General features: G+C 39.5%; 1 protein-coding gene across 13 annotated transcripts in view; it reads left to right on the top strand.

The window, feature by feature from the left end:
- RYR2 (ryanodine receptor 2) overlaps nt 1-25,678 on the top strand; it is an 820,811-nt gene that overhangs the window by 543,706 nt on the left and 251,427 nt on the right. For all 13 annotated transcript variants that reach the window (XR_015157121.1, XR_015157120.1, XR_015157122.1 and 10 more), the window contains exons 30-39: nt 403-611; nt 1,256-1,608; nt 3,242-3,356; nt 5,717-5,877; nt 8,183-8,342; nt 8,859-8,945; nt 12,361-12,587; nt 14,647-15,451; nt 18,708-18,908; nt 24,516-24,621. Coding sequence is in view for 10 of the 13 variants with exons in the window: in XM_086382784.1 (XP_086238910.1) it covers nt 403-611; nt 1,256-1,608; nt 3,242-3,356; nt 5,717-5,877; nt 8,183-8,342; nt 8,859-8,945; nt 12,361-12,587; nt 14,647-15,451; nt 18,708-18,908; nt 24,516-24,621 (2,424 nt within the window). In the remaining 3 variants the exon portion in view is untranslated. The remainder of the gene's footprint in view (nt 1-402; nt 612-1,255; nt 1,609-3,241; nt 3,357-5,716; nt 5,878-8,182; nt 8,343-8,858; nt 8,946-12,360; nt 12,588-14,646; nt 15,452-18,707; nt 18,909-24,515; nt 24,622-25,678) is intronic.

Genomic DNA, 25,678 nt, shown 5'->3' with positions numbered 1-25,678 from the left:
TTGAGAGAATAGCATTGAAACATGTATTTTATCATATATGAACTAGAACACCAGTCCAGGTTCGATGCATGAGACAGGGCGCTCAGGACTGGTTCACTGCGATGACCCTTGAGGGATGGGATGGGGAGGGAGGTGGGAGGAGAATCAGGATAGGGAACACATGTACACCCATGGCTGATTCATGTGAAATGTATGGCAAAACCCACCACAATATTATAAAGTAATTAGCCTCCAATTAAAAGAAAAAAAAAAAAGACAGTGTCTGTGGTTTGTTGTTTTTGCCTTGGGGTGACAGCTCTCACAAAGGTAAGAGTTCTGGAGTGATACTTTTGGTAATTCCATACTGAAAGGATTTTATATGAATGATCCTAAAATTTTTGATGTGTATTTTTTTCTTCCCAGGATTCATACCTGTGTGTAGCCTGGGAGTGGCTCAAGTGGGCAGGCTGAACTTTGGAAAGGATGTCAGCACCTTGAAATATTTCACCATCTGTGGCTTACAAGAGGGCTATGAACCATTTGCCGTTAACACAAATAGGGATATTACCATGTGGCTGAGCAAGAGGCTTCCTCAATTTCTCCAAGTTCCATCAAACCATGAACATATTGAGGTTTGCTTTTTCTTTAAAACTTGGACCATCAGCCAAAACCAGGAGTGGGAGTTCCTACTTAGACAATTACTGTCATTTACTTAAAATAATGGTTCTAATGTTCCATTATAGGCGAATCTAAGGATAGAATTACCCTCTGATTTTAGGTACTGTGTGAGAGGCTGATTAGACTGATTAACTGTGGTTGAGCCTGGAATAACTTTGTGGTTAATTTGCATTTAATTTATAGTTGGTCCTCTGCTTCTGCGGATTCAACCAACCGTGGATTATGTAGTACCCTTGGTAGTGTTTCCCCTTGAAAATATCCACATCTTAGTGGATCCAAGCAGTTCAAACCTTCATTGTTCAGGGTCAACTGTATGCAATTCTTTTTTTAATATATATACATATATCGGCAATGGCAGGCTCAATCTGAGTATATACAGTTGTAACGTGAATTTCCCAGATTGTCCTTCTGAGTTAGAAGCAGAACTGTGAGCATATCCTTACACAGCCATCCCTATGTTTAATGATCTCATTTATAAAATTATGCCATGAGTAGGCCATGTCTGGAGTTTTAAAGGTGTGATGCACTTTTAAAGGGGTTTTGGAATCAGGAAGTCAACAGTGCTGAGCATCTGAATGATTGCTTCTTCATTTGCTAGGTGACCAGAATAGATGGCACCATAGACAGTTCCCCGTGTTTAAAAGTCACTCAGAAGTCCTTTGGCTCTCAGAACAGCAGCACGGATATCATGTTTTATCGTCTGAGCATGCCCATCGAGTGTGCAGAGGTCTTCTCCAAGACTGCAGCTGGAGGGATCCCTGGCACCGGGCTCTTTGGGCCCAAGAATGATCTGGAGGATTATGATGTGGATTCAGACTTTGAGGTTCTCATGAAGACAGCTCACGGCCATCTGGTGCCAGATCGAGGAGATAGAGACAAAGAAGCTACAAAACCAGAGTTTAATAACCACAAGGATTATGCTCAGGAAAAACCCTCTCGTCTGAAACAGAGGTCATTGATATATGCAAAATGATTTTTAAAGCTTTTGTAATTTTAATTTTTTTAATGATTTTAAATATGTAGTGATTATGTGGGGTCACAGGAGAGGGCAGTAGAGGGTAAGGGATGTCCAAAGTCAATTTTTTCCACCTCTTCTTCCTTCTTTATGTACCAGGGATTCCACAGAAGAATAAAGCAGCCTGTTTGCCCTCTGATTTGTTAGCACTAACAATCTATCTCAAGAGTTACTTTTCCTATGAGTTTTTTTCTATTGTGGCAAAACTAAAATTTGCCATCATAACCATTTTTAAGTGTACAGTTCAGTAGTGCTAAGTGTATTCACATAGTTGTGAAACAGATCTCTGGAACATTTTTAGTTTGCAAAACTGAAACTGTACACCCATGTAACAGCATTCCCTTTCCAACCTGTGCCAACCCCTGCTCACCTCCACTTTTTGTTTCTGTGAACTTGACTGCTTTAGATACTTCATGTAAATGAAGTCATACAGTATTTGTCTTTCTGTGACTGACTTATGTAGCATATTGTCCTCAAGGGTCATATGTGTTGCAGTATATGTCAGACTTCACTTCCTTTTTAAGGCTGAACAATATTCCAGTGTGTGTATATACACCACATTTTTTTGTGCATTCATCCACTGATGGCCATTTAGAGTGATTCCACCTCTTGGCTACTGTGATTCATGCTGTTATGAACATGGATGTGCAAATAGCTTTTCATGACCCTACTTTCAGTTCCTTTGGATATATACTCAAAAGTGGGATGCCTAGTGGTTCTGTATTTAAATTCTTGAGAAAAAAAATTATTGTACTCCGTAATAGTTGTAACATTTTACAATTCCGTCACCACTGCACAAGGGTCTCAACTTCTCCATATCCTTGTCAACCATTGTTACTTTCTGGGTTTTTTGCTAGTAGCCATCCTAAACGGTGTGAAGTGATATCTCATTGTGGATTTCATTTCCATATCCCTGATGGTTAGTGATGTTGAACATCTTTTTATATGCTTCTTGGTCATTTGTATATCATGTTTAGAGAAATGTCTATTCAACTTCTTGGCCATTTTTTTTTTTCTTTGATTGGGTGATTTGCTTTTTTGTTACTGATTTGTAGGAGTTCTTTATATATTCTAGATACTAAGCTATCTTTAGATATATGATTTGTAAATACTTGCTCCCTAGAGTTAATTTTTAAGATGTTTCCATTTACAGCATTGGTTGAAGTATTCTATCTTTATATTCTAAATAGCATTTTTAGTATTTTATTTTTAACAGTATTTTTTAATGGAGAAGAAGGCAAATTGCTTTAGCATCCTTTCTTACAATAAATGCAAATTTCTCTGCCTCAGCACTATTGCCAGTGCTCTGGGTCATATAATTATTTATTGTAAGAGCCTGCCTTTTGCATTGATAGGTGGTTAGCAGTGTCCCTGGCCTCCATGACTAGATGCCAGTGGCACACTCCACCAGTTGTTACAACCCCAAATATCTCCAGATATTGTCCGATACCCTCTTGGGGGTTAATCATACTGTTTGACAACCAGTCTACTAAGTTAATTATATGTTTATGTTTGAGATAGGCAAAACACTTTAAAGTTGCTTATTCCTAATCCTCTAATATATTTCAGGTTTTTGCTTCGAAGAACAAAGCCAGATTATAGCACCAGCCATTCTGCACGACTCACTGAAGATGTCCTTGCAGATGAGAGGGATGACTATGATTACTTGATGCAAACGTCCACGGTATGAGGTTCCCACTTTTGTCATTTATTTCTGTGTGTGATCATGCTTTGCATTTCAAACAGTTCACTTTGATTCAGATCAAACTCTGGTCTCCTGCATTGTAGGCTGATTCTTTACCATCTGAGCCACCAGGGTAGCCCACTATTTTACAAGTGTATTTTTAAAATAATTATTCACTTATATTTTAGGGACCAAAAAGTTGAAAGGCATGTATTTTCTGAGGTGATTGTTGTTGTTGTTCAGTCACTAAGTTCTGTCCGACTCTTTGTGACCCCATGGACTGAAGCACACCAGGTTTCCCCGTCCTTCACTATCACCCCCGAGTTTGCTCAGACTCATCTCCATTGTGTTGGGGATACTTTCTAACCGTCTCATCCACCCTCTTCTCCTTTTACCTTCAATCTCTCCCAGCATCATGGTCTTTTCCACTGAGGCGGCTCTTCACATCAGGTGGCCAAAGTATTGGAGCTTCAGCTTCACCACCAGTCCTTCCAATGAATATTCAGAGTTGATTACCTTTGTGATTGAATGGTTTGATCTCCTTGCAGTCCAAGGGACTCTCAGTTTTCTCCAACACCGCAATTCGAAGGCATCAGTTCTTTGATGCTCCGCCAAAGTTCAGTCATAATTGAACTTATGGTCCAGCTCTCACATCTGTACATGACTACTGGAAAAACCATAACCTTGACTATACGGAACTCTGTTAGCAAAGTGATGTCTCTGCTTTTTAATATGCTAAGTTGGTCAAAGCTTTCCTTCCAAGGAGCAAGCATCTTTTAATTTCATGGCTGCAGTCCCTGTCCGCAGTGATTTTGGAGCCCAAGAAAATAAAATCTTCCACCATTTCCACCTTTTCCCTTTCTATTTGCCTGAATGATGGGACTGGATGCCCTGTATTATGCAAGCTACTTGAGGAAAAATAGCACCTAAGGGCACCCTCAGTCCTGGTTTTGCTATCCTCTTTCTTGGCAACATTTTAATTTGCCACCTAAGTTTCCCAAGCACCTTCATCTCTGTAGTTTCCTTCATCTCAGTGATGTATCTACATGACCATTTATCATACTTTGTTAGACATCAAGTTGTGCTGTCTGCGATTTAAAAATTTTAAAAGACTCCTCATAAAATTCCAAATGGAAAAAAATACATAGCTGTGTCCCTTGTAAAGTTCCCCGTGTTTGAACTTGACTTTCACATATTAGATCTGAACTATTTCAAAGTGATTTTAAGGGGTGATTTTAAGCATCTTATGTTAGTGATAGCTAAAGCAAAGCATATTAAGGGTATAAAACAATATGAAACAAGTCTAAAACAGGTATGAAAACTCTAGAGTAGATTAGTGTTCTTGAATAAGCTTGAAGAATTCAAAGCTTACCTGCCTAATGGACTGATGATTTTATTACGTAAACATAATATATATCTATATATAGATCTATATAGATATATATATACACACATACACACACATACATACATACACACACACACACACACACACACACATACATACACATCACCATACATTCATACTTGAAAGTATTTTTGATAAAAAGGTTCAGATCATCTTTGCTCAAGATAGTCTTTTCTCTTTTTCCCATTATTTCTGAAATAATTTCGGATCTCTGTTTCAAGACTTTTCTTATTTTGCCACCTCAGTCCTTTGTGCCTATGTTGTTTAAATTAGGTGAAGTTACATTTCTTTTTACTGCTTTAAGCTTTGAGTTTTGTTGCTGTTGTTATAGCCTAATTGAATATACTATTATTTTATTTTTTGTTGAAGTATAGTTGATTTACAATGTTGTATTAATTTCAGATGTACAGCAAGGTGATTCAGTTATACATATATATATATATATTGTATTTTTCAGATGCCTTTCCATTATAGGTTATTATAAGATAATATAAGTTCCTGTGCTATACAGTAGGACCTTGTTTTTTATGCATTCTATGTATAAAAGCTTCTGTCTGTTAACCTCAGCCTCCTAGCCCATCCCTCTCCCGACCCTCTCCCCCGTGGTAAGCACCAGTCTGTTCTCTATGTCTGAGTTTCTGTTTTTGTTTCATGGATAGGTTCATTTGTATCATATTTTAGATTCCATGTATAAGTGATATCATAAAGTATTTTTATTTTTCTTTCTGATTTATTTCACTGAGTATGATAATCTTTAGTTGCACTGATGTTGCTGTAAATAGGTCCAATGATTTTAAATAAAGACATGTCTTCTTAGGCAAGTTAAAGACATTGAAAGTCAAAGTTTTGTTTCTTTTTGCAAGACATGTCTTCTTAGGCAAGTTAAAGACATTGAAAGTCAAAGTTTTGTTTCTTTTTGCTTTGCCAATACTTGGTGTTGCTATCTCGACAGTACTATTACTCAGTGAGAATCTTTCCTGGACAAGAACCTGCCAATGTCTGGGTGGGCTGGATCACATCCGATTTCCATCAGTATGATACAGGCTTTGACTTGGACAGAGTTCGTACAGTGACCGTGACTCTGGGAGATGAAAAAGGAAAGGTGCACGAAAGGTTGGTTTTTCCTCCATTTTTTGTTACATAAATGATATCTAATAAAAATGTTGATAAACCTAGGCATCGTTTTCGCTTGGATTTTTATACATAAAATAATATTCTATTTATAGGAACAATATAACCAAACCATTAACGTCAGTATCCTTTTTATTATTCAAACAAGCCAGTGTGGAATCTGAGTATATTACAAGTGCAAACTCATATAAAGTAAGAGCATTGCATCTTTTGGGGGTACTAACCATATGTTCCTTCAGGTGGCATTGGACATGACTAACAACTTAGGTTGTCATTACTTAGCCTTCGTTCCAGGATTTAAGAGACAGGTGGATGTGAGGCATTTAGCCTGTAGTCTGGTCTGTATCTTGGGAACTGGTTAGGTGGTGGGGAGAAAACCGTGAAGACAGTGTGGGCTAGTGGATTAGACCAGATGGAAGCATTTGAACTCCAACTGAGGAGCAGTGGATTCTTTCCTCAGCTTTGCCATTGACTTGCTGTGTGGCTTTGGGTAAGTCAGTTACACTTTCTGTGCCATCCTTTCTCATTTGTAAAACAAACGAAACTCAAACCAAACCTTCAAAAAAGTGAAGAAGGCTATCTTCCTTGCAGAATAAGACAAGAGAAGACCTGGCCGGTTGCGTCTGCCCTTTGTGCCTATGCATCCTCTCTGATCTGCTGTGATGGCTCTCAAAGGAAGAGCCTCTCTTCCCCTAGAATATTACTTTTCTACCTGTGTCATTATTTTTGGTGACCGGAAGCTCCCTCTCCTGCCTTCAGGTTGTAACACTTGAACCACAGTGAACTTAGCACTGGAGACAGTGGACTTAGCAAAAAATCCTCCAATGAAGAGTATTGTACATCAGTAGGGGGGCCCAAACTACCTGTTTCCAGGCATATTCTGATGGATGTATATTGATTTTCATAGATGGGGACAATGAAAGGAGATAACTCAGAATAGGGATGTGATAACATCAGTGGTCCTTTTTGGCACTAAAGACCAGTTTCATGGAAGATAATTTTACCACGGGCTAGGGGTAGGGGATGGTTTGGGAATGATTCAAACACATTATGTTTACCTGTGCATTTTGTTTCTATTATTATTGCATCAGATCCGCCTCAGATCACCAGGCATTAGATCCCAGCGGTTGGGGCCCCCTGTTATGTGATTGATGATTTTGGTGTAGGAAATACAGGCTAAGGAAGGTTGTTGAAACTTATGTAAAAAGGGCATAGAAACACAGCCAACTTTTGATTATTCAGAAACTGACTTTATCTCGGCCTGTTTACTCTTTTCTTACTGCTTGTCTGCGTTTGGCCTTTCTTCTAGCCTCATTCACACATGCGCTGTGTAGTGGCAGAGAAAGAAAACAAAGTAAAACTCAAAGAATTTAAGTTTGCTACCATCTCTGATAAAGGTTGTGGTGAGCTTGAAACTCAGGTGGGGTTTATTGTTAACATCATGGATCTGGTGCACATCCCAGCTTAAGTCTGTCTCTCATAACAGATCACCAGGAATTATCCAGGGGCTTAATTTTAGCCAAAGTTTACATCTGTTGAGTCATTGACGGCTCATGTAGAATTGGCCTAGGACTCTATAGTGTCTGGAAATGGCTGCTTCTCATCTCAGAACAGGAGAAGGCAATGGCACCCCACTCCAGTACTCTTGCCTGGAAAATCCCATGGTTGGAGGAGCCTGGTGGGCTATAGTCCATGGGGTCGCGAAGAGTCTGGTGCGACTGAGTGACTTCACTTTCACTTTTCACTTTCATGCATTGGAGAAGGAAATGGCAACCCACTCCAGTGTTCTTGCCTGGAGAATCCCAGGGACGGGGGAGCCTGGTGGGCTGCTGTCTATGGGGTTGCACAGAGTTGGACACGACTGAAGCAACTTAGCAGCAGCAGCAGCAGCATCTCAGAACAAGTGGTTTAAAATAAAAACTATGAGAATGAAAATTACCAATTTGGATGATTATTATATATTTAAACTTTTTTGAACCTCAGAAAAAGGTCCAGTTTGGTTTGAGTTTTTGGAGGGAAGGTGCAGGTCAGTTCTTAACCTTGGTTCCTGCCAGTTGACCTGTCTTCATTAGGTGTGAATTGAGAGACTGGAAGACCTGACTCAGAATGTCCACTAAGTCAGTGGAATTTTGCTCAGAATCATAGAATCGGGCCCATTGTGCACCTGTCCCATTTCAGCATGAGCTTGTTGCTTGCACAGCATAACTTAGGTTTAGTCTGCCAGATATCCATGCTTTCCACACTGTCTTTGCTTGTACAAAGATACATATGTCTTTTTGCAATTCAGCATCAAACGCAGCAATTGCTACATGGTGTGTGCGGGTGAGAGCCTGAGCCCGGGGCAAGGACGGAACAACAACGGCCTGGAGATTGGCTGCGTGGTGGATGCTGCCAGTGGGCTGCTCACCTTCACGGCCAACGGCAAGGAACTGAGCACCTATTATCAGGTGTGTGGTCACAGATGGCCTTGTGCCTCCAAAGAAGAACCCTTTGTCCTCGTTAGAGAGGAAAACACATTTTGCAATACCAAAAAGTAAATTAGAAGTGGCGGGGTCTTCATGGTGGTCCAGTGGTTGAGACTCCATGCTGCCAATACCGGGGCACAGGATTGATCTCTGGGTGGGAAACTAGGTTCCCACATGCCATGCGGTGTGGCCAAAAAGATTAAAAAAAAAAAAGCAAATTAGAAAGACAGAAGACACAAATGATTTGATTCTGTATTTTTACTTTTCTTTGAATAATAACCGTGCCACAAGTCCTTCAGAGTAAGCAGTATATTTCTCCAAAAATGTTCACACAGTCCTGAAATGAAATACTCCAAACAGTTATTGAAAGAGAATATCCATATGAGAGGAAGGAAAAGTCTTTTTCTGTAAAAGTGTCCTTTAAGAGTTATGAAGAAAGTATATTTTCTTTGTGTTTCTTCCTTTATTAATATTATGAAATTTATTTGCTTGTTTAAGGTGGAACCAAGCACAAAATTATTTCCTGCAGTTTTTGCACAAGCTACAAGTCCTAATGTTTTTCAGTTTGAGTTGGGAAGAATAAAGGTAAGAAAGACCCATTCCTGTTATTATATTTGGGTTATTTTCCATTAGGAAATAGCATATACTTCTTAAATGAATTCACTTCTTTATTAGTACTGATATTAATCATATAAATCACTCTCTAAGAAAATGTTGCCATGTTTGAAAATTCTGTAATTCTTGTTCAGGTCACTAGGGTAACATCATTAATTAGAAAGGGTTTTCTTTGGTCATCATAAATAAATTATTCAATAAAACTAGGCTTACAGAGAACAAATATGCCACATTATATACAAGTCAGTAATCATTGAACTCACAGGTGAGTTAGTGAATGGGATTGAAAGGCTGGAAATGTGCTACATACTGGTAAGTGCTAGAAGAGTGGCAGGTATTGAGTACTCTGGAAACATAACTGAGAAAATGGCTAAGTAGGATGGTGTGGATCAGGTGCAGCTGAAAGAGGAGGTGACATTTAGGTTGATTTTTAACAGCTGAACAGCAGATCTTAAGGTATGTTTGCTTGGAGAAGGCATTCTATACGGAAGGTGAAAGAATAAAAAATTGAAGGCATGAAAAATGCTGCAGGTTAAGGAATTCAGTGTTACTGTATCAAAGGATGCTTCTGGGATGTGGCCAGAGATTAATATGGATGGAAGGTAGACCAAGTTCAAGTTGAAACAGCTTTAACTGCCACACTAAGAAGTTGACATGTATTTCATAGACAGTGGCGATTCACTGGAAGTTTGAAAGAAGGGACTGAGTAAATCAAACCTGTTTTGGAAAAATATGTTGGTAGTAATATGGAAAACATCTGCTCTCATAAAAATGAGAGCAGGCAGTAATAATTAGATATCACAATTTGATTCTGTCCATGTGGGAGAAGAATGATAAGATTCATGAAAGTCATAGGGATAGAATGATATATGAGAAGATGTTTTAGGGGAGGAATTAATTGAGTTTGTCAATAAATTAGATAAATAGAATTTGTTGATGAACTGGATTCAGTTCATCAGAAGAATTATTTATTTATTTATTTTTTGTGGAGGGGGAGATGTTTCTTTTTTTTAATTATAGTTTATTTACAATGTTGTGTTAGTTTCAAGTGTATAGCATAGCACAGTGATTCAGGTATACATATGCATATTCTTTTTGAGATTCTCTTTATAGGTTATTACAAAATATTGGGTACAGTTCCCTTGCTATGCAGTACATCATTATTAGTTATATGTTTTACATATGGTATTGGGTATATGTTAATCCCAAAAGGATTAATTTAAATAATTTTAGTTGGGCCAGACAATGCATACTAATGCATAACAACAAGCAAAAGAGCCTGTTGAAATTTGGGAAAAGGAATTTAGTTGAAATTTGCAGTTGTGCACATTGAGATGCTGGGCACAACTCACAGTGAAATTAATAGACAACTTTACCATGCTGGCTTGGTTACCTTGGACATGTTCCTTAAACCGTGTGAACTCAGTTTCTGCTTTTGTAAAATGAGATTCCAGCTGCCACAGAAAAGTCAATATAATATGGACTAAAGGAATCTGTGACTTTGGTTAAGTAGGAGGGCTTTAGTGACCTTTCAAAAAATTTCAATAAATTATGGAAGAAGCTATGTTATTCAGTTCAAGATTATTCAATTCATAGTATTCAAGTTTGAACATGAAGGAAAGGCAGCAAGTTTGGACAATTGAAAGAAAGTTAAAATTGGACAGAAAAGTGGTAGTTTCCCAGAACCCAGACTCTAATGTTGGTTTATTTGACATTTTCCATTTTTCACTATAAATATCACATACTGGATGGATATGTCCACAACTGGACTGTTGACCATCACTACCCGCCTCCTCCTGACCTACCTAAGTCCTCCTGTTCTATCAGTTAATAACTCAGACCCCAAACCTTAGAGTCACCCTTGGCTTCCTTCCTTTGCATTCTGCATCCTAGTTCTATCCCCCAGTGAATCCTCCACCTGCTGACCATCAGTCCTGCCGGTCACCACGCTGTTTTCCATCAGCATCATTTCCCATCTGGATTTCTTCAGTAGCCTCTAATTCATCATCACCCATCTGTTTATCATAGAACCACCTGAGTGACTGTCATTATTTTAAAATGAAAATCGGATCATGTCACTTCACTGCTCAAAACCCTATTTCCCTGAATAAAATTCAGAGGTCTCATGAAGGTTCACAAGTTCTAAACCACCTGACATCCTGCTGCCCTCTGACTTCATTTTCTCCTAATCTCCTCTTTTAGCAGCCACACTGTCCTTTGATTCTTCCTCAGATTTGCCAGGCAAACTCCCTCCTTGGGTCCTTTGCATTCACAGATTCCTTTGCACAGAAGTTTCTTTCTCTGCATATCCACATGGTTCTTCTTTGGATTTGTCTTTAAATGTCTTCTCAGTGACACCTATTCTGATAATTCTGTTTATTATTGCTGTCCTGCATTCTGATTCTCTCATCCTCATTCTTTTTTCCCCTCCATGACTTTTTTTTCCAATAAACTATTTAATTGATTATTTTGTTTGTTTTCTAGCTCTAATAAAAAATAGAAGCTGTATGAGGGTAGGAAGTTTGTTTTGTTCACTGATACATTCTCAGTGTCTGATACAAGTGCTCATTTCTCTTCCCCATTCGCAGAAGAGAACAGGAAAGTAGCTTGAGGATGAGGAAGTGTAAATAATGCAGTAGAGAAGGTTCTAGAGGAGAGGGAGAGACCAAAGGTAATGCAGAAAGATGAATTCATCGTTTTATTGGTCCAGAAGAGGCAGGCAGGGTGGTATCATGGTCAAAAATGAATGAATAAGCTTTGGCAAAATAGAGACTTTTCTTTCCCTGAGACCGAAGTGCAGGAATTGGGATGGCTGAAGGTATGTATTGGAGGTGGAGGAAGGTGGAGAAAGAAGCTGTGTTGGTTCATACCTGGTTAATTCTCTTTTCTTATTGAGTAGTCATGTTTATCTGTTGAGCTGTCTCTCTTATATTTCTGGTTACTCAAACCTGGCAAACCTGATGATGAGTGAGGTAGTAAGTAGTTTAAGGATGAATGAGGCGGGTGACAAAGGACAGACAAGAAGAGAGGAAGAAAGCCAAGTGAATGTGACCCATCTTTCAGGACCTTTGGATCAAAGCAGCTGAAGCCTTGCCAGGTGCCCTGAGGTCCTTGCTTTGTAAAGATGTAGAACAGATACATGGTTATACTTGCTGCTCTTGCTTTCTCCGTGTAGCTCTTAGTATGGGGGAGAAAAGATCCTCAAATTTTCTCTGCTGGTCCTTTCAGGAACAACTCAACCCAATTTGTGAGTTTTTGTATTGACTCTGCTCAACACACAGTGTATCTTTCATTATCTCTTTCCTGCACAGAACTCTAGTCATTACTTTTTTGACCCCAAGGAGTGTGTTATCCATTCATTCTTTTCTGCTTTCCCATTTCCTAGAATGTGATGCCTCTCTCAGCGGGATTATTCAAGAGTGAGCACAAAAATCCTGTGCCGCAGTGTCCCCCACGTCTCCATGTGCAGTTTCTCTCACATGTCCTGTGGAGCAGAATGCCCAACCAGTTCTTGAAGGTAGACGTCTCTCGAATAAGTGAACGCCAGGGCTGGCTGGTGCAGTGCGTGGAGCCTCTGCAGTTCATGTCACTTCACATCCCAGAGGAGAACAGGTCAGGCCCAAACATCCCTTACTGTCCAATGGGGACCTATCAAATTAGACCCTGGCCCAGGAGTTCAGGGGTGCTGCTGGGGAAACAAAATGGGCTTTATAAAATGCTAATATGTGGCAAGGCAGACATTATTTTGCACTTTCCAAGTTTCAGTCTATATCTCAACTCCTTGCTTACTGAAAGAAAATGATTGTATTACTGCTAAAGGTATGATTTAGTAGTCTGTGATTTCTTTCCTCATTCTTGTTTTGCTGATGAGAAAACAGCAAGTAAAAATTCAGACAGGTACAGCCACCATCTGAGTTAAGGCAGCAGAGTAAGAGAGTATCACAGAATTGTAAGATAGTAGAGAGGGAACCAGAGAAATCATTTCTAAGTGATTTCACTAAGAACCTAGAGTGTAGGTACTCTGTGTTGCTACAATGAATGGATTTATATATTTTAATCATTAGCCAGGCTGAGGGGTGAGGTAACAGTCTTCTTGGGAGACTGAAGAGCCCAGATAAAATATGGGAATCCTCTACTACACTCAATCATACCTTTCCAAGAGCGAGGTGCTAGTAGCTGGGCCCAGCAGATGTGTGGTTTCCTGGAAGCCTAGGTGCTACACGGGTAGGTAATTACTCTATGAGTCAGAACGTGGGGTCTGGAATAAGTCAGCAGCATCACGTCACAGCGGCTTTTAACAGAATGCCTATGACCCGAAAAGGACACATACAGTGGATAAGTATGGACAGGATGACAGGGCATCTAAAGATAGTGACAAAGCTTAATGATAAAGAATCACAGATAATTGCTCATTATCTGTTGTGTGCTAGGCTGGGTGCTGGGTGAATACTAATAAGCAAAGTGTATAACAGCCCCTGTCCTGATGAGATTAGATTACAGTCTCACCAAGGGCACCTTTGGAGATGAATGAGTAGTTCCTTGATTATGAATGTATCAAATTTCTACCTTTAATGCTATAGTGTTGTCTGTGAACAATCTATGTAATTTAAATAGTTTTGAAAACAGTACCTCTAAAGAAATTACGTGCTTTTAAAATAGACTATCTTCTAAAAGGAATGACTTGACTTTAGGCATATTCTGGCCATATGTTAAAAGTTTAATTGCACTGAAAGGTGATGATGTATGGCAGGAGCAAAATGATCTGATGTAAACTCAAAATTCCCAAAAGAAACTTTCCTAAGTGAAAATGTCTCTGATAGTGTTTGTTTCATGAGCAGCACATACCTGGTGGAAATAGGGTGGCACTATTTGGGTGGCATATGTTTGGGTCTGTGAAGGACACATAAGTAGGCAATTATGTCAAAAGAATTATCCTTCCGTTTCACCTACTGACTGGTGAAATTGACTGACTTGTGACTATTATTAGGCTAATAGCTGATCCTAAAGTCAGAGACAAGTCAGCCTAAGGCAGAGTTTTCTGGCTTCTTGAAGCTGGTTAGCCAAACTGGAAAAGGAGATTCCGCATTTTCCAAAGAGTGTTAAAATTCTGAGAGGAGGGGAGTCCCCAGGCTCAACTTGAGACCCAGATATCTATTAATAAAAGTGATGCCCAGAATCTTGGGGTGATGGGGCATGAAGAAAGCTCCAAGCACTATTTTCAACATAAAATTATATCTGGAAGAAAATTTTTTTAATATCTAGAATTGATTAAAAAAACACTGTGCTGTCATCAAACATACCATAAAAAAACTAAATTAAAAAAATTACCTTAGGGACTTCTTTGACGATACAGTGAAGTGAAGGGGCCACTTCATGGGGGGCCAGTGACGGGGTCACAGGTTATCTATCCATCCTTGGTCCCTGAGCTAAGATCCTGCATGCCAGATGGTGCAGCCTAAAAATAAACAAACAAAAATAAAACAACAACAACCAAAAAAAAAAAAAAAGCCATAAAAAGGGGATACAGAAAATACAAGTAGATGTTTAAATAAACACTTACACATGCTTAGTTAAGTGTCTGTTTCTATAACTTGTGAAACCTAGGAGATAGGCAGTCTTCTCTGACGGAGACCCGTTTTCAATGTCCGTGCTTAACTTCTCCCGTCTCCAGATCTGTGGACATACTGGAACTGACAGAGCAGGAGGAACTACTGAAATTCCACTACCACACTCTCCGGCTCTACTCGGCCGTCTGCGCGCTCGGGAACCACCGGGTGGCCCACGCCTTGTGCAGCCACGTGGACGAGCCGCAGCTGCTCTACGCCATCGAGAACAAGTACATGCCCGGCTTGCTGCGCGCCGGCTACTACGACCTGCTGATTGACATCCACCTCAGCTCCTACGCCACCGCCAGGCTCATGATGAACAACGAGTTCATCGTCCCCATGACCGAGGAGACGAAGAGCATCACCCTCTTCCCGGATGAGAAGAAAAAGCACGGGCTCCCGGGCATCGGCCTCAGCACCTCCCTCAGGCCGCGGATGCAGTTTTCCTCCCCGAGTTTTGTCAGCATTAATACCGAGGGTTACCAGTACAGCCCAGAGTTCCCGCTGGACATCCTGAAGGCCAAGACCATACAGATGCTGACAGAAGCCGTGAAAGAGGGCAGCCTTCATGCCCGAGACCCCGTTGGGGGCACCACTGAGTTCCTCTTCGTCCCTCTCATCAAGCTGTTCTATACCCTGCTCATCATGGGTGTCTTCCACAACGAGGACTTGAAACACGTCTTGCAGTTGATTGAGCCTAGTGTGTTCAAGGAAGCCGCCAGCCCGGAGGAGGAGAGCGAGGTGGCGGAGAAGGAACCCTTTGTGGAAGACTCCAAGCTGGAAGGAGCCGCTGAGGAAGAAAACAAAGGGGCTAAGAGGCCCAAGGAGGGCCTGCTCCAAATGAAACTGCCAGAGCCAGTAAAATTGCAGGTAAACAGAGAAAAAAGATTGCAGTGAATTCACAACCTATTAACATTGACCTTGGTCTCTTTCTTTCTGTGTGTGTGTGTACTTGTGTTCCTGGGTAATTTTATATTTCTTCATAAATTTAACCAGCTTCTTGTTGTACTTGGGAACATGCCCATCTCATTTTCTGGCATTTGGAATGAAATCCATTAATTTTCTAATCAGGTCAATTGACCATAGTTAGTAAAAGATACATTTCAAATTTTTATCAAAGCAAAATTTTCTTGGTCAAGTACGGGTCGGCCTGTCATACACATATGTAATGTGGCATGTCACTATTTCTCTGAATGCATGTGTGTATATTTGTGTGTGTGTGCATGTATGTGCCTGTCTGAAAGGAGCACAGGAGATGGGTTTTTGTCCTGCCAGTGTTACACAGCCCCAGCTCATCTTCTTCCTATATGACCTTCCAGTAAATTGGGAGTTGAGGTGTTGGAATGAGGACTAGTGACTGTGTTCAGAAAGTTCGCAGGCTGAGAAGATGGTGCACTTGTTTCCCAAAGAACCATCTTGCCCAGGTTGGGATGCTAGTTTCTTTTTTAGAACAAATAGGGAGAGATGTGGAGGTTAAGTGAAAAAAACATGTTAAGTTATAGCAAGTATTTCCTGTTTCTGGACACATTTGGGAGACATGTGGGTGTGTTAGTCGCTCAGTAATGTCCAACTCTTTGCGACCCCATGGACTGTAGCCCGACAAGCTCCTCGGTCCTTGGGATTTTCCAGACAAGAAAACTGGAGTGGGTTGCCTTTCCCTTCTCCAGGGGATCTTCCTGACCCAGGGGTAGAACCTGCATCTCCTGCATTGCAGACAGATTCTGTCCTTTCTGAGCCACCAGGGAAGCCTGGGATATGTCAATTTCTTCTTTCCTGCAGCCATTCACAGATGGGCCTGGTCGGGATGTTTCCTGTGAGCATAAACAAAGATAGTTTAGCTTAATGTTCAGGCATGGGAGGCAAGGACCCTGGAGATGGGCTATAATGTACACTGTAAGCCTGGTATCCCTAACCCCCTGTGAGAAACTGGGTCACACAGCTGGAGGTGAGAGGCCAGCAAGCAAGCATAGCTTCATCTGTATTTACAGCTGCCCTGAATCACTCACTTGCATTACTTGCCGGATCAGTGGTGACATTAAATTCTCATATGAGCGCTTGAATCATCCCTGAATCACCACCCCTACCCCTATCCATGGAAAAATTGTCTTCCACAAAACTGGTCCCTGGTGTCAAAATGGTTGGCTCCTTTTACAATTAACTTGTAGTGAAAACAATAGAGTGTAAAGGTTAAAGAAATGGATCCAATATGGAGTCAGATTTGTTTTTCCCTATTACACTTCTCCTTCTTGTTCATTAGCAATTTCCTTGTGTTTCTCCTTGTTTCTGTAGGTTCACTGACATTCTGTTGGAATGCCTGAAACGCAAGGCTCTCGTACCCCTATCTACCCAACCTCCACCCTTCCAACCTTAGGATACTTGTTCACCAGTAGGTGTGTCTATTCTCAAATGGCAAGATTTTACTTCCTATCGATGTTTCTAAGGAAACAAAGACCTTACCTGCCTTTGTGCTCATCCAGGTGTCCGAGAGACTTGTTCCTAATGCTTCTTTGGTTCAGTTCAGATGCTTCCATTAATATCAGTTTGATGCTTACATCCTTGACTCCCTTTTCTGCTCTTTCTTCTTCAGTCAGCGTTGATTGACATCTTCGTCTGATCCAGGCACTGGGTGCTGGCTCAAGGAAGATTATTGTCCCTGGGGGAAATACATATTTATGTATTTCTGTTAGAATATCTTTTTTTAAAAATTTTATTTTATTTTTAAACTTTACATAATTGTATTAGTTTTGCCAAATATCAAAATGAATCCGCCACAGGTATACATGTGTTCCCCATCCTGAACCCTCCTCCCTCCTCCCTCCCCATACCATCCCTATGCTTGGAAGGAAATGATTGGATTTCTAGAAGGATGAAAATTTCAACTCGAATACTGTGAGAAAGGTGAGAGGAGCCCTTTCTGAGGCCTTTTAAGCTGAGGTCAGGTTGATGAGCAGAAGTTTAACACTTGTGAAGAAGGAGGGGAAGAGTGCTTGTCATACAGGCTCTGAGGTGAGAAGAGACCAGTGTGGCTGCAGCTTGATGAGCTGAGGAGGGAGGGTGAGATGGGCGGAAGGCAGTTGATACAGAGTCTAGCTCTTTGCTAAAGCCAGCCATATGGTAAATTTTGAATTTTATTCTAAGTTCAATTAAAATCATTGAAGAATTTTAGCAGGATGAGTCTATTCTAAAAAATCTCAACATAGCTACTGTGAGGAAGATAGATAAGGGGAGTAAGGGAGGGTGGTCCAGAGCCCACCTAGTCGGGAGGCTGACATGCAGGGTCAAGGCTGAGAAGACAGTGTTTCCACTGGAGTGGGACAAAGCAGATGGAGAGAGGGGCTTAAACCCTAGGGCTAGCTTACAGGTACCATTGACAGAAATGGCTATATTTAGGATGGTGGAATATGAGGATTTAAAGTCCTCTAACACTACTTTGCATTTATATCACAGTTGGTATAAAGTGTATTTAAATATTTCCCAAAACTTGGGCCCAACATTCTCTGGAAGGCATGTTTCTATGATGCACTGTATCAGTTAAAAATCCTCTTGGCTTCTGGTAAGAAAATACCCAACTGACTATTTAATGAATAAGCGATGAACCACTTAGTTAACGTACATGCAGAGTCTGGAGGTAGACGGTTCTAGAATGAACGTAGTAGTTTAATGGTGTCATCAGGAACCCAGACTGTAATATCTTTCTGTGATCTGCAGTTTATGGTTTTTATCCTAAAGTGTGTTACCTCCTTCTTCCATCAGTGATCCTGCCATTAGCCAGTTTTTGAAAATAGGATATTCTAGTCTTTTGTTAATGGTGAAAACGCTTTCCCAGAAGACCCCTTGCAAACTTTTCCTTATCTACTTCATTTGCTATAGCCCCTCTAGCTGCAGAGGAGGATGGCCAGTGAGTATTCATCAAAGGGACATCAAAGGGTATTTGCCATTTGAGTTTAGACAAATTGTATTTCATCCCCTGGACTGAGCACACTGCTGTCTACATAAAATCAGGATTCTGTTAATAAAGGAGATGAGTTGACAACTAAGTGTGTCTGTCACAAATTTTGATTTGATACATATTAACTATTGAAAAATTCAGAAATTAAACTTGGTGTCTTTTAAATCATCTCTTTAGATGTGCCTGCTACTTCAATACCTCTGTGACTGCCAGGTCCGGCACCGGATAGAAGCCATTGTGGCCTTTTCAGATGACTTTGTAGCCAAGCTCCAAGACAATCAACGATTCCGATATAATGAAGTTATGCAAGCCTTAAACATGTCGGCTGCACTCACAGCCAGGAAAACAAAGGAATTCAGATCCCCGCCTCAAGAACAGGTATAAGAAAGAACAGAAAAGTCTTCCTTCCTTCCTTTGGGTTTTAGTTCACTCATATTTGACATGTTGCAGAATTTTACCAGAAGTTGCAAGTGTATTTTTTTTTTCCTGTTTTTCTTTACACTGGCTAAGTTCATTGTGTCAGTATTCATAGGTCTCACCAATAGTATCCACTTGGTTAGTTTAAACAAATGAGAGACTTATTAAAAGGTATTAAGCATATTATGGACCCTTGGAGGAAGCCAGTGTGCCAGATTCTGAAGTTCTTCAAGTAGGAAAAGTATCCAAGCAAAGGGGAAAGGGGGGACCTTCATTGGCTGGCACAGCACCATGCCAGCTAATAGGAACCCTTGACAGGTTCTAACACTTAATACTCTTCATTTTCTGTCTCCTAAAAGAACTCCATGTCACTGCCACCAGTCTTGCAGGAATCTTGATCACCTCTTTGTGGGTCTTCCTCTGGTTGCTCACCTCCAAACCCAGGTCTCCCTAGGGTGCAGCCAAGTCAGAAGCCTATGCCTAAATCCAAGAATGAGCTATTCTAGGGCTGTGAGCTTTCTGGCATCTGCCTCAGGATGCGTCTCTGACTGTGACAAATTACCAAAATGTATTGAGTTGGTCAAAATGTTTATTTGGGTTTTTCCATAGGATGATACAGAAAAATCCAAATGAACTTTATGGCTCAGCCAGTAGCCATGATGGTCAAAAGGTATAGCTTATACAGATCTCATCTTCAATATCTTACCTTGCTCTTTCCCTCTGTATCCAAGATAGCTCTGAATGGAGGTACTTAGGGAGTAATTGTAGAATTTATCTTTTTCTCACCAGAATGTAAAATCTTTGAGGGAAGGGACATGGAATTTTGTTTATTGCTGTAAATAACATTTATTGAGCAGAGAACAAATCCAGCTTCTCCCAGAGTAACTCCATTTGTTAAAATACTATTGGGAAACTTCTGCTTCTGAAAAGATGAAATACCTCTGCCTATTCTTCCTTCTAAGTACAACTATAACCCTGGACATTACACAAAAGAAAACATAAGAAGACTATGAAAGACAGAAGAAAGACTGGCTATGGAACTTGGGAGCTGAGGAATGACATGGTGGTGAGTGCCCTGGATAATTATTATTATTTTATTTGCCTCATCTATCACAAACTTGGAGCTAAAGAAGCCAACAACTCAGAAACACCAAGAAAAGCCTCAACAAGTACCTTCTCTGTCTAGCCAAAGAAGCAGAAAAACTGTTTTTCTGGCAAGAGAGAAAACTTGTAGGTAATGACCATGCTACCCAGCCGACCACCACAGTAATCTTGTGCCACACCCCCGACCCAAAGCAGCAGACACTGAGTGGACAGCTTAGACTTCTGCTCTCACCAGGTTGTACACAGGTGCTCCGGCTGGGGCCCTGAGCAGCTGAGACTTTATCCTGGTTGAGTGGTAATGAGGCATATCCCTTCCAAAGGGTCCATAAGGCCACAGAGGGAGGCGTATCAAGGCGCTGTTACCCTTTCCAGCCAGGGTTGTGTGAATTCAGGTCCGCTGTTCCCAGCCTCACCCAGCAGAAATGAGGTCTCCTCTCTCCTTCAGGGAGGTGGAGAAATGGACTTGTATGCCACCTAGCAGTAATGGTATCAGAAGAAGTCGTACATTTAAAGAAGAAACAAAGTCTCCTGGTTTAGTTGCCAAGTCGTGTCCAACTCTTGTGATCCCATGGACTGTAGCCTGCTAGGCTCCTCTGTCCATGGGATTCTCTAGACAAGAATACTGGAGTGGGTTGCCATTTCCCTCTCCAGAGTCTCATAGTGTACTACCAAGAATGTTCAGATTTCAATTAAAAACCACTCATCACACCAAGATCCAGCAAACACTTGAATGAAAAGTGGCAATCAATAGATACCAACTCTATGATGACAAAAATAAAAAAGTCTCAGCAAAAAAATAATAGAAGCTACAAAGAAGAACCAAATGGAAATTCTACAATTGAAAAATACAATGTCCGAATTAAAAATCATCAACAGATGGATTTAACGGCACAGTGGAGGGGAAAAAGAAAAGAAAAAATTTTGAACTGAGAGAGAATAGACGTTATTTAGCCCCCAACATAGAAAATAAAAGTGAAAAAATAGAGCCTGGGGCACCAGTGCAAATATAGCAAAAGGTCTAACATTTATGGCATTAGATCTCCAGAGGGATAGGAGCAAGTGAAACGAAAACATTCTTGAAAAAATAACGGTTGAAAAGATTTCAAATTTGGCAAAAGGTATAGAGATTCCAAAGAAACTGAGTAAATTCCAAATGGGATACACCCCAAGTGTAAGTCAAAGCATATTGTAGTGAGACTTCTGAACATGAAAGAGAAAAATCTCGATAGCACCGAGAAACAAATGACATTTGAAAGGGAAAAACAAGTCAAGTGACAACGAATTTCTCATCAGAAAATACAGAGGACAGAAGGAAGTGGCACAGCATGTTTCATATGCTGAAAGAAAAGACCTGTCAACCATAATTCGATATGCAATGAAAATATCCTTCAGCATTGAGGGGAAATCAAGATTTTCTCAAATGAAGGAAAACTACCCGAATTGGATTATCCTGGAAGAATGCCTAAAGGAAGTTCTGTAAACAGAAAGGAAAGGATAAAAGAAGAAAATTTGAAAAATCTGGAAAGAAGAAATAAATAACATACAGTGAAGGAAAGTTACAAGGCTCAAAATAGCCTAAGGTTAAAATTCCTCTCTGGGCCCTCTCTACCATTCTATGCAAAACAAAGAACTCTCTCACCTGAAGGAAAAAAATGGACATTAGGGTTGATTAAACCTAGCTCCCAGCTGGTCCCGGCTTCTGGCTGATCTCCAGAATTCCTTGCCCCAGCGGTTAAAGAGATAACTACTCTGAACAACCTTGGAGAAGAATGGGCCCCCTTAAGAGAGTGGATTTCCACATATATGCCTACATATACTTACCCTTTTCTTGGGTTAGTACAGCAGCTCGCCAATCTGACTGCTGCCCCTTCTTGCCTCATTAAAGGTGATCTATTCTTGTAAAGTGCTGGTCTTGTTCTTTTTCTGAACCTTGCCTTCTCTAACTCCCTTACCCTACAGAAAGTGTTAAAATAAGGGTAAATACAATTTTTTTCTTCTCTTGAGCCTTCTAAATTATGTTTGATGGGCAAAGCAAAAATGGTAACTCTGATATATTCTAAATGTATGCTTACTAAATATTTAAGGCAATTGTATTTTCAGTGCTGGTGAATAAGGGACATAAAGGAAGATAAAGTTTCTGTATTTCATTTAAACTGATAGAGTGTTAATACCAGTAGACTGAGATAAATTATGTATATATTAATATAATATACTGTGTAATCACTAAAATAGCTATGCAAAGAGATACACTAAAAAATACCATGGATAGTTCAAAATAGGATCCTAAAAATAGTTCAGGGAACCCACAGCACTTTGGAAAAATAAATGAGAGAAAACAAACAGAAAACAAGTAAAATGACAGACATACCAATAAATTCATGAGTATAAATAATTTAAATACAGCAAGTAAGAGAGATTGACAGTGAATTTTAACAGATTGGCTTAACTATATGCTGTCTTTGAGAAATTCACTTAAAATGTAATGATATGTTGAAAGTAAAAAGGATGAAAAAAGATATGTTATGAAAAATTAATTAAAAGAAAGTAAGATGACTGTATCAGAGCAAAGAAATTTGTCGTAGATAGAAACATTATATAAGAATAAGAGATCAGTCACCAAGAAGACAAACGTGCATGCATTAGACAACAGAGCTGCAAAATATGTGAAGTCAACATAGAATTGAAAGGAGAAATAGACAAATACAGGGTTGTAGTTGGAGAGTTTAACACCCCTCTCTAAATATTTGAAGGACAAGATAGACAGAAAATCAGCAAGAATGGAAGAGATCCTGCCAGTGTTATCCCTAGCAGGATCTTTGTATATTTATGGGGCACTCCGCCCAATAATAGAATACAGTTTTATTTTCAAGTGTCTGAAACATTTGCAAAGATAGATTATAGCCTGAGCCATGAAACAACCTCAACAAATGTAGAATTGATTTTTTTTCATACAGAATGGTTTTTGACCATGAATCAAATTAGAAATTAGTAACAGAAACATAACAGGCAAATCTCTGAACACTTGGAAACCAAACGACACACTTAGTTCAAGGAACAAGTCTCAAGAAAAAAATAAAAAATACATTGAACTGAAAGAAAGTGAAAATATGACATACCAGACTTTGTGGAAACAGCCGAAACTGTGTGAGAGGGAAATTTATTGCGTTAAATACTTATATATAAAAGAGCAAAAGACTCAAAGTAATAATCTAAACTGCCATCACAAGAGTTTAGCAAAAGAACAACATAAGCCTAAAAGAAGCGAAAAGAAGGCAGTAATATAGAACGGAGGAGAAATGAATGAAACTGCAAAGAGGACAATTAAAAAAATCAGTGAGTCCAAAAGCTAGTTATTTTTAAAAATTAGTGAAACCAATAAAATTCTAAAGGAATTAGCAAAGTAAAAAAGAAGACACAAATTACCAAATCAGAAATGAAATGTGATATCTCTACAGACTACAGATGGCGAAAAGATTATATGGGAATACATGTATGTATTATGTATGTATATGTATGTATACATACTGTATGATTCTGTTTGTATAATGTTCTTGAAATGCCAATAATATAGAAATGGAGAACAGATTAGTGGTTGATAGGAATTAGGGATGAAGAACAAGCAAGAGTGAAGAGGGTGTGGTTATAAAAGGGTTAACAGGAGGGATCCTGAAGTGATGAACTTGGTCTCTCTTTTGACTGTAACAGAGCCAGTATCCTGGTTGTGATTCTGTACTACTGTTTTGCAAGATGTCACTATAGTGGGGTAACAGAGTAAAGGGCACAAGGATCTCTTTGTGTTATTTCTTGTAATAGCATATGAATCTATAATTTTCTCAAAATAATAGTGTAACAAAAATTTACATACGTAAAACTCTAAAAGGAAAACTTACAGTTGTTTCATAAAGGAAAATTATGGAACAGACTTTTCTTCCTTCATGAATTTAATACTATTGTATCTAAAAATTAAAACAAACGGAAGAAAATGTCTTAGTTTGTTCAATTGAACCATTAATATTAGAAAAGGCATACTGATCCATTATATAGCTCTTCAGTTATGTTCGGTTTTCCTTCTTTTCTGTATCCTTCTAACAAATAGTTCTTTAAAATAGTCCATAATGCATGGAAATTAACTAGAAAAATCTAGAAGGATAATAACAATTTTTAAAGTAAATTTAGATCTTAATCGGTTTAAGAACACTAAGTATACACATGTCTAACATTTTGTGAAATTGAGAAAGACTCAAATAATGACTATTTTAGCATGTTAAGCTTTGAATTATTTGATTGTGTTATTTGTTGGATTGAGCAATAGATAATGATTTTTCATCTGTTGGGTACGAGTCCATGAATACTCAAAAGCAGAGTTTGAACATTTTTGATTTTTATAATTTTCTTTATTATGCTGTTCCTAGATTCACTTTTCTTTTACTCTAGTTCTTCCTCTTGTTTTTTCTAAACTTTCAGATCAATATGCTTCTCAATTTTAAGGATGACAAAAGTGAATGTCCATGTCCTGAAGAAATCCGAGACCAACTCTTGGATTTTCACGAAGATTTGATGACACATTGTGGTAGGGTCTTCTTGACCTATAACTCTTACTGAGTATATATTTTAGTACACATATATTGGTACAAAAGTTCTGATGTGGGAAGTCTTGAGGGATATAGAGATCAGAAAGGCATTAAGACCAAGCAGAACATGACCAACATTCTTTTCTTTTTCCCTCTTCTTCTTCAGTGGCCCAGGGAATGGGGACATGTAGCCAGGTATTTTTGTCAAAGAGGGGAGTTTTAAGTTGATTTAGTCTAAAGAAGTTTGTTCATAGACTGTTATATTTCAACTGGTTGAGGGGCCCCTTTTAAGGGTTGACCTGGGAAATCTGGCATGTTTGGAATTAATGTCTAAAGAATTCCTTTAATAAGTTGTAGGTCAGTAGCCCAAATCTATGAAGGCAATTATTCCCTCTTTTGGGGGCTTCTCAGATGACTCAGTGGTAAAGAATCTGCCTGCAATGCGAGAGACACAGATTTAGTGCCTGGACCAGGAAGATCCCCTAGAGGAGGAAATGGCAACCCTCTCCAGTATTCTTGCCAGGATAATCTCATGGACAGAGGAGCCTGGCGGGCTATACAGTCCATGGGGTTGCAAAGAGTTGGACCCGACTGAGCACACATGCCCCTCTTTTGATTCTAAGAACTTTAAAAATGGAATTGATTGGATGTTCTGAATCCAGTCAGTTGGTTTTTTCCTCTCTTTATGGGGTGATGTGAATAAGTCTGTGTCTCAATGAAGGAAAACAAATTAGCCATATCTTAAGTGGTATTTTATTTTAATGAAGACAGTAAAAGTATATTAATTCAGCTTATGAATGAGGAACCACTAAATGACTGCCAGAAGGTTATACTATAAATAAATACATACACATATGCTATAAATAAAGGGATACTCTAATATGGTAGAATTATTGCTTCAGACATAAAATATTCCTTAGTTTTAGATATCTAACTATATATGTACTCTCTGTCTCTCAAATTATTAAAATATCGTTGATATTTTTGGAGGCAAGTAAGGAGGATAAAAAGCCAGCAGGGTGTTTAGGGAGGGCAGAACCATAGGTCTAGACAGTG

Source organism: Bos grunniens, chromosome 28 (genome assembly GCF_055505025.1).
Source record: "Bos grunniens cultivar Pamir isolate PY7600 chromosome 28, Bosgru_T2T1.0, whole genome shotgun sequence".
Classification (NCBI taxonomy): Eukaryota; Metazoa; Chordata; class Mammalia; order Artiodactyla; family Bovidae; genus Bos; species Bos grunniens.
Note: the sequence above shows the minus strand (reverse complement) of the source record. Positions and strands in the feature narration are given on the sequence as shown.